This window comes from Rhinopithecus roxellana, chromosome 8 (assembly GCF_007565055.1).
Source record: "Rhinopithecus roxellana isolate Shanxi Qingling chromosome 8, ASM756505v1, whole genome shotgun sequence".
In the NCBI taxonomy this organism is placed as follows: domain Eukaryota; kingdom Metazoa; phylum Chordata; class Mammalia; order Primates; family Cercopithecidae; genus Rhinopithecus; species Rhinopithecus roxellana.
Window position 1 is genome coordinate 20,367,650 of NC_044556.1, and position 17,038 is coordinate 20,384,687.

At 40.7% G+C, this 17,038-nt stretch overlaps 1 protein-coding gene across 3 annotated transcripts in view; it reads right to left on the reverse strand.

The window, feature by feature from the left end:
- GLMN (glomulin, FKBP associated protein) overlaps nt 1-17,038 on the reverse strand; it is a 60,099-nt gene that overhangs the window by 25,767 nt on the left and 17,294 nt on the right. For all 3 annotated transcript variants that reach the window (XR_004058872.1, XM_030936492.1, XM_010370364.2), the window contains exons 7-8: nt 15,749-15,851; nt 220-407 (exon numbers count right to left, since the gene is read on the reverse strand). Coding sequence is in view for 2 of the 3 variants with exons in the window: in XM_030936492.1 (XP_030792352.1) it covers nt 220-407; nt 15,749-15,851 (291 nt within the window). In the remaining variant the exon portion in view is untranslated. The remainder of the gene's footprint in view (nt 1-219; nt 408-15,748; nt 15,852-17,038) is intronic.

Below are 17,038 nucleotides of genomic sequence, written 5' to 3' on the forward strand. Positions count from 1 at the left end.
ACCATTCCCTTACAACTATTTCAACACTCCCCACTTTCATTACTTGTCTACTGCTATCTTTAACAGATTATAGCTGGGACCATTCTTATTAAAAATAGCCTTTATGATTTATTTAAAATGTATTAGTGTGTTAATATGCATATACTGGACATTAAATAGATGAGAATTTTATGAAATTCCTTTTTAGAATACATGAATAAACCAAACACTAACTCTTACCTTAAGACCATTGGAAGCTGATCAATTCGGATGCCCTGTACAAATACTAGATATGCCAGAGAAGCCATTGAGTCTGCTAATTGTTTATCTTCTTCTTCTTCAAATTCAAGGTAATTCCAAGTTCTCTTTTTCCTTCCATGATTAAAAATCATTTTGGGGAAAGGGTGTCCAATTGCTGATAAAAAACCCTATGAAATGGATAAAAAAAGAAACCGTAGCACACAGACTCTAAGACGCCCCCTGCCCCGTATTCAGACTCCATATTCTCACCAAGGGGAGTGTAATCACTCCCTTTGAGTATAAGTGGGACCTACGAGACCTGCTTTCAACCAACAGAATATGCCAAGATGTCACTCCCATGATTAGATTATATGACAAAAGTGAAGGGGTTTCTACAGAAGTAATTAAGGTCAAATCAAATCAGTTGATTTTGAGTTATTCTGAAAGGAAACCATCCTGGGTGGCCCTAACTTAATCAGGTAGATTTTTAAAGGGGGTCCAGGCCTTCCCTGAGAGTCAGAAACTCTCCCTTGCTGGCTTTAAAGAACTAAGCTGCCATGTTACGAGAAGGCTCATGGACAGAACTACATGGCAAGGGACCAACTACAGGCAGATCCTAGAAGCTAAATGCGGTCCCTGGCTGACAGCCAGCAAGAAAATGGGGACCTCAGTCCTACAGCTTGGAGGAAATTCTGCCAACAGCGGAAACCTGGAAGTGGATCTTTCCCAGTTAAGCTTCTGATAAAGACTAAAGGCCCAGTCAACAACTGGCCTGTAGCCCAATGAGACCCTGAGCAGAGGACCCAATTAAGCTGTGGCTGGACTCCTGATCCATAGAAACTGTGAGATAACAAAGGCATGCTGTTTTAAACTGCTAAGTTTAAAGGAATTTGTTATATAGCAGTGAAAAACTGATACAGAAGCCAACAGCAAAATCGTATTTTACATAGCATTTTATACATCAGAAGTATTCTAAATTAATTCAGAATCTTAGTTTAAAAAAAGTTTAAAATGAATTTTATGTATATTTTACCACAATTTTTTTTTAAAGTGCTTCAGGGATATTTGAGAGCAATCTAAAATGTGAGACATACAAATATATGAAGCAAGGGTAAAGCAACTAAAATGAAGAATACTCCAGGAACAATGTTCCACTGACACTGTCTGCCTGTAGAGAGTGGGCTGCAGGAACGCTGGGCAGGGCAGCATTGAGGAAACACTGTTGATCTCTCAAGTCATCTGGGTTCTCATGTCAGATGAGAAAGAGAAGCATCCTTGCATGAGTGGGTAGGACCACAGGGCTAAATAAAGCTTTATGCTCAGGAAACAGGATCACTCCATGCCTCTTATACTGGTATTAATTCTAGTATACCACAAAGCACCTGACCTTCAGAATCCACTGAAATTGATTTTGAGCTTTGGCTCTGCCACTTACTAGCTGTGTGACACTGGATGAGCCATAAAACAGCATAATACCTATGTCAAATAATTATTGAGCAGCTCCACAAAAAAAGCGTAAGAAAGTTAGTCACAACAAACTACCATATAGGAGTTAAAAGGGAATGAATGACAAAAACAGCTAAAGCAGAATGAATAACTTCCACACAAGTCACTCTTTTATTCAATAAACACTTAAGTGCAAGGCGCTGGGCCTGACTTAGTGGGGAATTATAAAGCCAAGTAAGTCTTTTCCAGCCTTCAGGGAGTTAAAATCTGCTGATCCCAGATGGTTCCATTAGTCATTTCAGAATACAAAAAGGAACCATGGAAAATCATCCTCAGTCACAAGAGACTGCTATTCAGCGACCAGATGCTAAATATATACTGCTGCAGTGATTTTCAAAGCCATGCATTCTTGTTATAGCTACAAGACAAAAAGTTTATTGCACTCTGATTCCACATGTCCTTAATCATGAAGCTTCATTTCTTTATTTAGCCAATGCTACATGTGTTTCTTCCAGAGTAAGGTAGCCCTGTTTTTTTTTTTTTTTTTTTTTTTTTTTTTTTTTTTTTTGGTGACAAGATCTCACTCTGTCACTCAGGCTGGAGTGTAGAGGCATGATGATGGCTCACTGTAGCCTTGACTACCCCAGTCTCAAGCAATCCACCTTCCTCAGTCTCCTGAGTAGCTGGGACTACAGGTACATGCCACCATGCCCACTATTTTTTTAAATTTTATTTTTATTTTTAATTTTTTTATAGAGATGGGGTTTCGCCATGTAGCCCAGGCTGGTCTTGAACTCCTGGGCTTAAGTGATCTGCCCACCTTGGCCTCCCAAAGGCCTGGGCCTACAGGCATGAGCTATTGTGCCCAGCCTAACATACCCTTTTAAAAACATTATATGCAACTAGATTCTACAGTGCTGCTCTGGATATCTGAGGTCCAATCTGTTCCCAAATCTGGGCCTTCACTATCTACCCACACACCATCCAGCAGTCTTGCTCAGACCCAGGCTGTACCTGCCACCATACAATTTCTCAAAATTCATGGCAGCTTTTGTCCTTTCAGGAATGTTCCTGTACTACAGCCTTTGGGACATTCCAGTAGTTCTGTACCAAAATAACTTGTACCAAAGTAAGGATGGCTGAGGCCAGGGAATCCCAACCACACCACACTTACCAGTACTTCTCCAGCACAGAACAGAAGACTTCTCCTCATTTCATCTCCTAGCTGGTCTCACCTCTACTTCTAGACTGCTCTGTGCATCCTTACTGCTGGCTCTTTCTACCTGCAATGTTCCTTCTACTGAGATTTTAGAACCACTCACCTACATCCTCAGTCTCTTCATAGGATGCTTATTCTGCCTCACTGCCTTAACTAAACCTGTCTGATTTCTGGTGGGAGATGCTCATTCTCACACCTTTTATACCACCTGTTGGCTGGGGAGTACAGGTAGGGGCTTAGCATAGTATTGTAGTATTGGCTTTTTCTGTACTTTTCAACAAAAGCACATTTTCCTTTGATGCAGATAACATATTGTCCTTTTCTCTGTCATATGCTGACTTCCTGGTAATTTCCTGACATTCACTGAAGACTCTGGCACCTTCTCATATTCTTTTTCTCTACCCAACTCCTGCTATGATCCTGGGAAAATTGAATGTTCATGCAGATAAACCCTATAACAGGCTAGTCTCATGGTCCTTTATTATTATTATTATTTTTCAATCAAGCAGCAAGTCACTGCATCTACTCTCATGGTTCTCAATTTCTAAATTCTAGTGACCTTTAGTTCTAATCCATTTTAGTACCTAATCCCATGCCGGATCTCTGAACATCTGGAACTATTCTGTATTTGATACTTTAAACTCCAATATCCCATTTTCTGACCAAAATCTCTCATCCTCTCTCTCCTAGCAATCTGCTTTTCTACTTCTGACTTCTCCAGTCCTGTGATTCCTTCATTTTGACCTACCTAGGCATCCCCTCCTAACCCCCCTTCTTTACCTATCCAACCTGGATCATGGATTATTGACCAGTTGAACTATCTGCACCCTGTATTTCCTTCAGCATTATCTACCCAGTAAAACGCCAGCCTTGGAAAAATAACTACAATCTACCTTCTCTACTTCTACACACAGGGAGCTGAGTATTGCTGGATAAAAAAATACAGACTGTTACCACTACAGTTGTGGTTTCCAAGCACCACTGAGTGCTCAGTACTGCTGACTCATGCTTCCATGGCCTTCCACCATCTCTTTCCTTTCCGCTCAGTATTCCAAACCTTTACCAGTTTCCTTAAGCCCTTTTACTCAATGCCCATTTTTACCTCCTCATTATTAAGACATCATCTCTCCTTCACCTAGAAATCCGAGGCCAGTGGGTTTGATTCCTCTCAATTGTAAGTTCCCATTCCTGCTACAAATTTCTCAACATGTTTTCTTACCTTGATACCCATTAGTTCTTCCTATCTAGGACCTTCCTTATGTCCTTGATACTATGTCCAGCCATCTGCTCATAAGCCACATTATTTCAGTTATCTCATAAACACTTGTATTTTTCTCTCAACAGTTTGCACCACAACAGTTTGCACCCCAACAGCTATAAACATGCTTAAGTCTTCCGATCTCCATTACCTTCCTACCCTTAGCTCATGTCTTCTAGCTATTACCTCCTTCCTTATTCATCTAAACTCTTTCAAAGAATAGCTTACACTAGTCATCTCCTTTTTCTCATCTGTCATTCATTCTTCTATCAACTCCATTCTGATCTGTCTCCAGCACTATACTTAAACTTTTCTTGCTAAGATTAACAATGCCATCTTACTTCCTAAATCCAATGGATGCTTTTCAGCGTACCTCTATGTTGCATGTAACAGTGCTGATCGCCTCTCTCCTTCTGAAACTCTACTACATCAGTTTCTGTGTATTTCTACCACTTCTGACTTCTTTTTGGGGCTCATTTTAAGTGCCAGTACTCTCTAGAGTTCACTCCTGAGCCCTTTTCTCTTGTCACCTCTTTAGGTAATCTCAACCCATCTTATTCAAAGTATCTCCTGGCCAGGTACAGTGGCTCAGATCTGTAATTCCAGCACTTTGGGAAGCCAAGGTGGGAGGATCACTTGAGCCCAGGAGTTTAAGACCAATCTGTACAGCATAGTAAGACTTCACCTCTACAAAACAAAATTTTATGTCTTTTTTTTTTTTTTTCCTTTTTGTGGAGAACGGGGTCTCACTGTATTACCCAGGCAGGTCTCGAACTCCTGGGCTCAAGCTATCCTCCTGCCTCTGCCTCCCTGAGAGCTGGGATTACAGGGGTGAGCCACCGCGCCCGGCCCAAAACAAAATTTTAAATTAGCCAGGCATGCTGGGGCAGTCCCAGTTACTCAGGAGGCTGAGGTGGAAGGATCACTTGAGCCTGGGAGGTTGAGGCTGCAGTGAGCTATGGTTGTGCCACTGCACTCCAGCCTAGGCCACAGAGCGAGACCCTAACTCAAAAAGTATATATACACATTTACATATAATTCTATATTAAATATACATATATTTTACATATTACAATATTATATTTTAAATTCCTTAAAAACCTACTCTCTCTCTGGTTATTAGATATATATTAAAAAATTATTGTTAATCTTGTTAGGTGTTAGGCCGGGAATAGTGGCTGTCGCCTGTAATCCCAGCACTTTGGGAAGCCAAAGGCAGCCAGATCGCTTGAGCCCAGGAGTTCGAGACCAGCCTGGGTAACATGGTGAAACCCCGTCTCTACCAAAAATACAAAAATTGGCCAGGTGGGACTATGTGTGCCTGCAGTCCCAGCTATCTGGGAGGCTGAGGCAGGAGAATTGCTTGAGCCGGGAGGCAGAGGTTTCAGTGAGCCGAGATCATGCCACTTCCTTCAGCTTAGACAATGGGAGTAAAACCCTGTCTCAAAAAATTTTAACAAAAGGTAATGAAATCTTGTTAGGTGTCATGATAACATGGTGGTTATTTGTTTTTTTAAAAAAGCCCTTATCATTAGGGAAGCATCCTTAAAGACTTACAGATGAATTATGTTTAGGACTTGTTATACCACAGCAAGAAAAGAAGGAGGATAGATAAAACAAAACTGGCAAAATGTTCATAATTATTGAAGCTGGGTGATGGGTACATGGGCATGTGCTACATTATTTTTAGTACTTTTCTGAATGTTTTAAAATTTTTATAATACATTTTATTTAAAAGCTCAAGACCCCCAGATTCTTGCTCTGTATTCTCTATCTCAAGTATTGGCACCTTCATCTGCCCAGTTATCCAAGCAAAAACTCTTATCCATGTTCTATTCAAAATTCAATGACCAAATTTTGCCAGTTTACCTACTATAAAGTTCTCAAATCTGCCCTTTCTTCATCTTTAACCTAATAACAGAATGTACCATAAATTTAGTCAATTAAAAACAGGAAATAAACAAAAACTATATCCACACATCTATACTCAGGCTCCCATCATTTCTTACTTAACTCCCAAGGCTTCCCTACTTCCAATTTTATCCCCGTTAGTCATCTTCCTTTAAAGTGATGAATCCTAAACACAGTTTGATTACATCATTCCCAGATTTAACATCTGTGATACTGTGAAATATATATTTGTTCTTTGTTCCCACTTCCTGGGATATAACTCCTAAAATCCTTGGAATCTCCAAAGTGATAAGTGTCTTCATGCTGTTGAGCTGACTGATGGCTAGGTCTCCTGGATAGCCTCAGGATGGGAGCTGGTTGCCAAGGGAACCAACCCTGTGCCTGTCAGTCCCACAGCCCCACCCCTATCCCACCTCAGTAAAGGAGAGGGGCTGAAGATTAAGTTGATTACCAGTGGTCAATGAGGTAATCAATCATTCCTACATAATGAAGCCTCCATAAAAACCCAAAATGATCGGATTCAGAAAGCTTCTGGAAGCTGAACACACGAAGTTTCCAGTAGGGTGGTGCATCTAGGAAGGGTATGGAAACTTGGTACCTCCTCCCCTATACCTAGCCCTATGCATCTCTTCATCTGTATCCTTGGTAATATTCTTTACAGTAAACCACTAAATATAAGTAAGCAGTTCCCTGAGTTCTGTAAGCCAATCTAGCAAATTAATCAAACCCAAGGAGGGGGTCCCGGGAATCTTGATTTATAGCCAGTCAGTCAGAGCACAGGTAAAACATCCTGGGGCTTGAGACTGGCATTGGAAGTCGGGGCAGTCTTGAGGGATTCAGTCCTCACTCAACCTGTGAAATCTGACACTGTCTCCAGGTAGGTAATGTTGGAATTGAATTAGAGGACACCCAATTGGTGTCCACTGTAGAACTGCTTGCTTGCTTGCCGTGAAGTGCAGGGGGCAGGGCAAGGGAACTCCATACATCTGGTGTCAGAAACTTGTTATGACTATAGTAGGAGAAACTGAGTTTGGTTTTTCTGCATCACCAGATTTCCTCTAATAGTTTCCAACTTTCATAGTTGTCTTCTCAAAATACGCATCATAGGTGATGGTGCTTATACCACCTCCAGGAGATGATACTGTACTCTAGCACTGGCAACAATGAAGAGCCCCCAGACTTCCGTGTGCTCCAGAGAAAACCCTTCACCTCTCCTTCTTCATCTCTCACAGCCTCTTCACTATTATCGTGACCATCAGCATGAACCTTATTAAATTATGTATTCCTAATTACATTAGTCACCAAGTCATCTCTCATCTTCAGAATTTATTCCCATAAACTTCTAGCATCCCTTCATATTACCCCTTTTTCCATCTCTCCTAAATGAAAATTGGCTCTCATCTGAAAACAACTGGGAGGCTAAGGCAGGAGAATTGCTTGAACCTAGGAGGTGGAGATTGCAGAGAACTGAGATCGTGCCATTGAACCACAGCCTGGGTGACAGAGCGAGACTCTCAAAAAATAAAAGGAGTCACTTCCAAGAAAAAGACTGCTATATTTTTCATCTATACCCATTGTACCACTGAGCCTGGGAATACATCTGTTCTCCTTGCTGCTTCTACACCATTCACTCCCCATCCTCTCTAAAAATCCCTCAACTCTGAAACTCATTTTTTATGACTTTACCATTTCTACCCCTCCTTGTTGCAGTTAGTAGACCCCAAGGTCACCCCATCACGTGGCTTTCCAACATTATAATTCTGTGGGATTTAAACGTACAACCAAAGAAATCTCAGAAATCTATTTTCTCTAGTCCAATGACCTTGGCCTCTACCCTCTCCTTTAGAACACCCTCTCATGTTCACACCCCAGACATTGATACTAGTAACTATAATCTTTTCATAACACTATTTTCAAGCATCCTATTCTTTACACCTATTTTTTCAGTTCACTCGTTTTAGTAACCTAACTCCAAACATTTGTCATCCACATCAGGTTCTATAACCTAATGATCCAATCACCTTTTCACTGTCTCTTGCATTTAGTATGTCCCAGCTTTACTCCTTACCCAGCTTAAATTCTATGTCCATCATTAAAGTCACTTTGTACATTAAAATCACCTTGTGGCAGGGTGCAGTGGCTCACACCTGTAATTCCTGACTTTGGGAGGCTGAGGCAGGTGGATCACCTGAGGTCAGGAGTTTGAGACCAGCTTGGCCAACATGGCGAAACTCCATCTCTACTAAAAATACAAAAAATCAGCCAGGCGTGGCGGTGGGTGCCTGTAATCCCAGCTACTTGGGAGGCTAAGGCAGGAGAATTGCTTGAACCTAGGAGGGGGAGATTGCAGAGAACTGAGATCGTGCCATTGAACCACAGCCTGGGTGACAGAGTGAGACTCTGTCTCAAAAAAAAAAAAAGAGTCACTTCCAAGATGGCTGAATAGAAACAGCTCCGGTCTGCAGCTCCCAGCGAGATCGATGCAGAAGATGGGTGATTTCTGCATTTCCAACTGAGGTACCTGGTTCATCTCATTGGGACTGGCTGGACAGTGGGTGCAGCCCACGGAGGGCAAATTGAAACAGGGTGGGGCATCGCCTCACCTGGGAAGCACGAGGGGTCAGCGCATTTCCCTTTCCTAGCTAAGGGAAGCCGTGACAGACTGTATCTGGGGAAACGGTATACTCCTGACCAAATATTGTGCTATTCCCACAGTCTTAGGAACCGGCAGACCAGGAGATACCCTCCTGTGCCTGGCTTGGTGGATCCCACACCCAAGGAGCCTTGCTCACTGCTAGCACAGCAGTCTGAGATTGACCTGTGAGGCTGCAGCTGGACAGGGGAAGGGGCGTCTGCCATGGCTGAGGCTTGAGTATCTCATAGTGTAAACAAAGAGGCCTGGAAGCATGAACTGGGTGCAGCCCACCACAACTCAGCAAGGCCTACTGCCTCTATAGGTTCCACCTCTGGGGACAGGGCAAAAGGTAGCAGACAGCTTCTGCAGGCTTAAACGTCCCTGTCTGACAGCTCTGAAGAGAGCAGTGGTTCTCTCAGCATGGCAGTCGAGCTCCGATAATGGACAGACTGCCTCATCAAGTAGGTCCCTGACTCCCAAGTAGCCTGACTGGGAGACACCTTCCAGTAGGGGGCCGACAGACACCTCAAACAGGCGGGTGCCCCTCTGGGACAAAGCTTCCAGAGGAGGGTTCAGGCAGGAATATTTGCTGTTCTGCAGTCTCCACTGGTGATACCCAGGCAAACAGGGTCTGGAGTGGACCTCTAGCAAACTCCAACAGACCTGCAGCTGAGGGGTCTGACTGTTAGAAGGAAAACTAACAAACAGAAAGGAACAGCATCATCATCAATAAAAAGGACATCCTACACCAAAACCCCATCTGTAGGTCACCATCATCAAAGATCAAAGGTAGATAAAACCACAAAGATGGGGAGAAACCAGAGCAGAAAACCTGAAATTTCCAAAAAACAGAGTGCCTCTGCTTCTCCAAAGGATCGCAGCTCTTGGCCAATAAGGGAACAAAGCTGGACAGAGAACGAGTTTCACGAGTTGACAGAAGTAGGCTTCAGAAGGTCAGTAATAACAAACTTCTCCGAGCTAAAGAAGCATGTTCTAACCCGTCACAAGGAAGCTAAAAACCTTGAAAAAAGGTTAGACGAATAGCTAACTAGAATAAACAGTGTAGAGAAGACCTTAAATGACCTGATGGAGCTGAAAACCACAGAACGAGAACTACGTGATGCATGCACAAGCTTCAGTAGCTGATTCGATCAAGTGGAAGAAAGGGTATCAGTGACTGAAGATCAAATTAATGAAATAAAGTGAGAAGACAAGATCAGAGAAAAAAAGAGTGAAAAGAAACGAACAAAGCCTCCAAGAAATATGGGACTATGTGAAAAGACCAAATCTACGTTTGACTGGTGTACTGGAAAGTAACAGGGAGAATGGAACAAAGTTAGAAAACACTCTTCAGGGTATTATCCAGGAGAACTTCCATAACCTAGCAAGGCAGGCCAACATTCAAATTCAGAAAATACAGAGACCACTACAAAGATACTCCTCGAGAAGAGCAACCCCAAGACACATAATTGTCAGATTCACCAAGGTGGAAGTGAATGAAAAACTTTTAAGGGCAGCCAGAGAGAAAGGTTGGGTTACCCACAAAGGGAAGCCCATCACACTAAGCGAATCTCTCGGCAGAAACCCTACAAGTCAGAAGAGAGTGGGGGCCAGTATTCACCATTCTTAAAGAAAAGAATTTTCAACCCCGAATTTCATATCCAGCTAAACTAAGATGCATAAGTGAAGGAGAAATAAAATCCTTTACAGACAAGCAAATGCTTAGAGATTTTGTCACCACCAGGCCTGCCTTACAAGAGCTCCTGAAGGAAGCACTAAACACGAATAGGATCGACCAGTACCAGCCACTACAAAAATGGTCAAGACCAGCAACGCTATGAAGAAACCACATCAATTAATGGGACAAATAACCAGCTAACATCATAATGACAGGATCAAATTCAATCATAACAATACTAACCTTAAATGTAAATGGGCTAAATGCCCCAATAAAAGATATAGACTGGCAAATTGGATAGAGTCAAGACCCATCAGTTTGCTGTATTCAGGAGACCCATCTCACGTGCAAAGATGCACATAGACTCAAAATAAAGGATGGAGGAAGATCTACCAAGCAAATGGAAAACAAATGAACAAAAAAAAGCAAGGGTTGCAATCTTAGTCTCTGATAAAACAGACTTTAAACCAACAAAGACCAAAAGAGACAAAGAAGGCCATTACATAATGGTAAAGGGATAACTTCAACAAGAGCTAACTATCCTAAATATATATGCACATAATACAGGAGCACCCAGATTCATAAAGCAAGTCCTTAGGGACCTACAAAGAGACTTAGACTCCCACACAATAATAATGGGAGATTTTAACACCCCACTGTCAATATTACACAGATCAATGAGATAGAAGGTTAACAAGGATATCCAGGACTTGAACTCAGCTCTGGACCAAGTGGACCTAATAGACATCTACAGAACCCTCCACCCCAAATCAACAGAATATACATTCTTCTCAGCACCATATCACACTTACTCTAAAACTCACCACATAATTGAGTAAAATACTACTCAGCAAATGTAAAAGAACAGAAATCACAACAAACTGTCTCTCAGACCACAGTGCAATCAAATTAGAACTCAGGATTAATAAACTCACTCAAAACAGCACAACTACATGGAAACTGAACAACCTGCTCCTGAATGACTACTGGGCAAATAACGAAATGAGGTCAGAAATAAAGATGTTCTTTGAAAACAATGAGAACAAAGACATGTTTCAGAATCTCTGGGACACTTTTAAAGCAGTGTGTAGAGGGAAATTTGTAGCACTAAATGACCATAAGAGAAAGCAGGAAAGAGCTAAAATTGACATCCTAACATCACAATGAAAAGAACTAGAGAAGCAAGAGCAAACAAATTCAAAAGCCAGCAGAAGGCAAGAAATAACTAAGATGAGAGTAGAACTGAAGAAGACAGAGACACAAAAAACCCTTCAAAAAAAAATCAATGAATCCAGGAGCTGGTTTTTTGAAAAGATCAGCAAAATACATAGACCTCTAGCAAGATTAATGAAGAAGAAAAGAAAGAAGAATCAAATAGACACAATAAAAAATGATAAAGGGAATATCACCACCGACCCCACAGAAATACAAACTACCATCAGAGAATAGTATAAACACCTCTATGCAAATAAACTAGAAAATCTAGAAGAAATGGATAAATTCCTGGACACATACACCCTCCCAAGACTAAATCAAAAAGAAGTTGAATCTCTGAATAGACCAATAACAGGTTCTGAAATCGAGGCAATAATTAATAGCCTACCAACCAAAAAAAGTCCAGGACCAGACAGATTCACAGCTGAATTCTACCACAGGTACAAAAAGGAGATGGTATCATTCCTTCTGAAACTATTCCAATCAATAAAAAAAGAGGGAATCCTCCCTAACTCATTTTATGAGGCTAGGATCATCCTGATACCAAAGCCTGGTAGAGACACAACAAAAAAAGAGAATTTTAGGGCAATATCCCTGATGAACATCGATGCGAAAGTCCTCAATAAAATACCAAATCCAGCAGCACATCAAAAATCTCATCCGCCACAATAAAGTAAGCTTCATCCCTGGGATGCAAGGCTGGTTCAACATATGCAAATCAATAAATGTAATCCACCACATAAACAGAACCAATGACAAAAACCCACATGATTATCTCAATAGATGCAGAAAAGGCCTTTGACAAAATTCAACAGTCCTTCATGCTAAAAACTCTCAATAAACTAGGTATTGATGGAATGTATCTCAAAATAATAAGAGATTTTATGACAAACCCACAGCCTGAATGGGCAAAAAATTGGAAGCATTCCCTGTGAAAACCAGCACAAGACAAGGATGCCCTCTCTCACCACTCCTGTTCAACAAAGTGTTGGAAGTTCCGGCTAGGGCAATCAGGCAAGAGAAAGCAATAAAGGTATTTGATTAGGAAAAGAGGAAGTCAAATTGTCTCTGTTTGCAGATGACATGATTGTATATTTAGAAAACCCCATTGTCTCAGACCAAAATCTCCTTAAGCTGATAAGCAACTTCAGCAAAGTCTCAGAATACAAAATCAATGTGCAAAAATCACAAGTGTTCCTATACACCAATAATAGACAAACAGAGAGTCAAATCATGAGTGAACTCCCATTCACAATTGCTACAAAGAGAATAAAATAGCTAGGAATCCAACATACCAGAGATGTGAAGGACCTCTTCAAGGAGAACTACAAACCACTGCTCAACGAAATAACAGAAGACACAAATGGAAGAACATTCCATGCTCATGGATAGGAAGAATCAGTATTGTGAAAATGGCCCTACTGCCCAAAGTAATTTACAGATTCAATGCTATCCCCATCAAGCTACCACTGACCTTCTTCACAGAATTGGAAAAAACTACTTTAAAGTTCATACGGAACCAAAAAAGAGCCCATATAGCCAAGACAATCCTAAGCAAAAAGAACAAAGCTGGAGGCATCATGCTACCTGACTTCAAACTATACTACAAGGCTACAGTAACCAAAACAGTATGGTACTGGTACCAAAACAGATACACAGACCAACGAAACAGAACAGAGGCCTCTGAAATAACACTACACATCTACAACCACCTGATCTTTGACAAATCTGACAAAAACAAGCAATGTAGAAAGGATTCCCTATTTAATAAACGGTGCTGGGAAAACTGGTTAGCCATATGTAGAAAGCTGAAACTGGATGCCTTCCTTACACCTTATACAAAAATTAACTCAAGATGGATTAAAGACTTAAATGTAAGACCTAACACCATAAAAACTCTAGAAGAAAACCTAGGCAATACCATTCAGAACATAGGCATGGGCAAAGACTTCATGACTAAAACACCAAAAGCAATGGCAACAAAAGCCAAAATAGACAAATGGTATCTAATTAAACTAAAGAGCTTCTGCACAGCAAAATAAACTATCATCAGAGTGAACAGGCAACGCACAAAATGGGAGAAAATTTGTGCAATCTATCCATCTGACAAAGGGCTAATATCCAGAATCTACAAGAAACTTAAATTTATAAGAAAAAAACAACAGCCCCATCAAAAAGTTGGCAAAGGATATGAACAGACACTTTTCAAAAGAAGATATTTATGCAGCCAACAGACATAAAAAAATGCTCATCATCACTGGTCATTGGAAAAACGCAAATGAAAACCACAATGAGATACCATCTCATGCCAGTTAAAATGGCAATCGTTAAAAAGTCAGGAAACAACAGGTGCTGGAGAGGATGTGGAGAAATGGGAATGCTTTTACACTGTTGGTGGGAGTGTAAATTAGTTCAACCATTGTGGAAGACAGTGTGGTGATTCCTCAAGGATCTAGAACTAGAAATACCATTTGACCCAGCGATCCCATTACTGGGCATATACCCAAAGGATTATAAATCATTCCACGATAAAGACACATGCACATGTGTTTCTTGTGGCACTATTCACAACAGCAAAGACTTCAAACCAACCCAAATGTCTATCAATGATAGACTGGATTAAGAAAATGTGGCACATATACACAATGAAACACTATGCAGCCATAAAAAAGGATGAGTTCATGTCCTTTGCAGGGACATGGATGAAGCTGGAAACCATCATTCTAAGCAAACTATCACAAAAACAGAAAACCAAACACGGCATGTTCTTACTCATAGGTAGGAAAGAACACATGGACACAGGGTGGGGAACATCACACACCAGGGCCAGTCGGGACAGGGGGGCCTGGGGGAGGGATAGCATTAGGAGAAATACCTAATGTAAATGATGAGTTGATGGGTACAGCAAACAAACATGGCACATGTATACCTACGTAACAAACCTGCACATTGTGCACATGTAACCTAGAACTTATATAACTGAAAAAAAAAAAATCACCTTACATACATGCTTAATCCCTTGCCCCCCTCTTGCTCTCTACAAGAGGGGCGAGGTTCTCAAAACCTCACCCTAATTAAACCAAATGTTACTCCTATGCTGTACCTGCACTCATGTAGCTGAACATGGCTAAAGAAAACTACACAGCCACATGGACTGCTCTTTTGAAATTCATAAACATCAACTTAAAATACATTTTTTAATATTTCAGATTATTTCTCTAATACAGAATCTGGGTACATTTTAAAATACTATTGATGCATACAGCCAAATTGCTTTTAAAATAAAATTTACTTATATATGGAGCTATTTTGAAAATATTTATCATGGGGCATGGAACTTCCACTCTAGGAATTTAAGGAAATAATTTTAAAAGTATGCAAAAATTGGCTGGGCGCAGTGGCTCAAGCCTGTAATCCCAGCACTTTGGGAGGCCGAGACGGGCGGATCACGAGGTCAGGAGATCGAGACCATCCTAGCTAACACGGTGAAACCCCGTCTCTACTAAAAAATACAAAAAACTAGCCAGGCGAGGTGGCGGGCGCCTGTAGTCCCAGCTACTCGGGAGGCTGAGGCAGGAGAATGGCGTGAACCCGGGAGGCGGAGCTTGCAGTGAGCTGAGATCCGGCCACTGCACTCCAGCCCGGGCGACAGAGCGAGACTCCGTCTCAAAAAAAAAAAAAAAAAAAAAAGTATGCAAAAATTTAGTTACTAGGTTACTTATAATAGACTTAATGGTTAAAAAAAGAAAGTTGGAGTTGTCCTACAATAATGAAAAATTAGTAACAATCCAAATGTTGAACTATATGGCATAGGTGAAATACATTATACTAAGTCCATACCATAGGACGCTATTAAGCCAATGGAAAAATATTCATAATATACTGTTGAAGAGGAAAAACGCAGATTATAAGAGTACATATATAATCTTTGAAAATTTTATATGTATGTATTATTATAAATAAGTATACAAGAAAAAAGCCTGGAGGATATCAATATTTATCTTTGGATAATAAAATTATTGCTGTTTTATTTTCCATCTTTTGTTTATGTGTTCTACAAAAAATACATATTTCTTTATTAATGAATGTATCCATTTACATGTGCAGTATTGAGAATATAGTGGGATAACATTTGAGATTATAGCAGATTAAATTAGCTGTACTTACTATTATTTCTGATGCAAAATACCTGAAAGGATCATTTCCACCTTCTTCAGACTGTTCAAGGAATTGTGCTGTCAGCAAAGGGCATTTCAAGCTTTTGAAACAACTAAGGCATAAGAAATAGGTAACTATGAAATCAACACTTCCAAGTATAAAATCCCTAGTTCTTCAAATCTAAGTTAATTTTACTTGAAAAATAACATAAGCACTGCTCTGGTTTGAATGACTCTCCTCTCCAAAACTCATGTTGAAATTTAACTGCAATAAAGAGGTGGGAATTAGGCCAAGGGGGCTCCACTCTCATGCATGAGATTAATGCTCTTGTAAAAGGGCAAGTTCAGCCCACTTTTGCCTTTTGCCCTTTTACCTTCAGGCCACATGATGACACAGCTAGAAGGCCCTTGCCAGATGCCAGCGCCTTAACTGTAGACTTCCCAGCCTCCAGAACTGTGAACCAATGAATTTCGTTCATTATAAATCACCCAGTCTTAGGTATTCTGTTATATCAGCACAAGTATATATCAGCACAAGCATCAATAACTTAATGTTCTATAAAACTGTTGATGTAACTCGTTCGTACTAGTAATGGGGAGAACATGAGAACACCTTGGGAGACTCAACCTGCTAAGACTGACTTCTACATCTGAACTATCCCACTGAATTCTGAATGTTTGAGGGCTGGTGCTAGTCTATGACGTTGTCTTCATTAGTTCAAAGAAAAAATCAGGAAATACATTTTTTCACACAGCTCTATTTGTTTTATTTAGAAAACGGAACTTTATTCTGTGATTAAGCCTTTCCTATTTCTTTAGTTAAAATACCTTTCCTTTTATGAAATAATGGATTTTATAAATGGTAAAAAACTTTTTTTTGAGACAGGGTCTCTGTCACCCAGGCTGGAATGCAGTGGCACAATAATAGCGTACTGTAACCTCAAACTCCTGGGCCCAAAGGATCCTCCTGCCACAGCCTCCCAAGTAGCTTGGACTACAGGCACACAACACTGTGCCCAGCTAACTTTTTTATTTTTTGTAGAGACAGGGTCTCACTATGTTGCCCAGGCTGGTCTCAAACTCCTGAGCTCAAGCAACCTCCCACCTTGGCCTCCCAAAGTGTTAGGATTACAGGCGTGAGCCACCAGGTCTGGCTGTTAATTTTTTAAAAATGTCCTGACAAGTAGAAAGCTAAAAATAGTATGTCTCCAAAATTAAAATATTGTTTTATATTCTATTTTTTAGAGACGAGGTCTTGCTGTGCTGCCCAAGCTGGTCTTGAACTCCTGGCTTCAAGTGA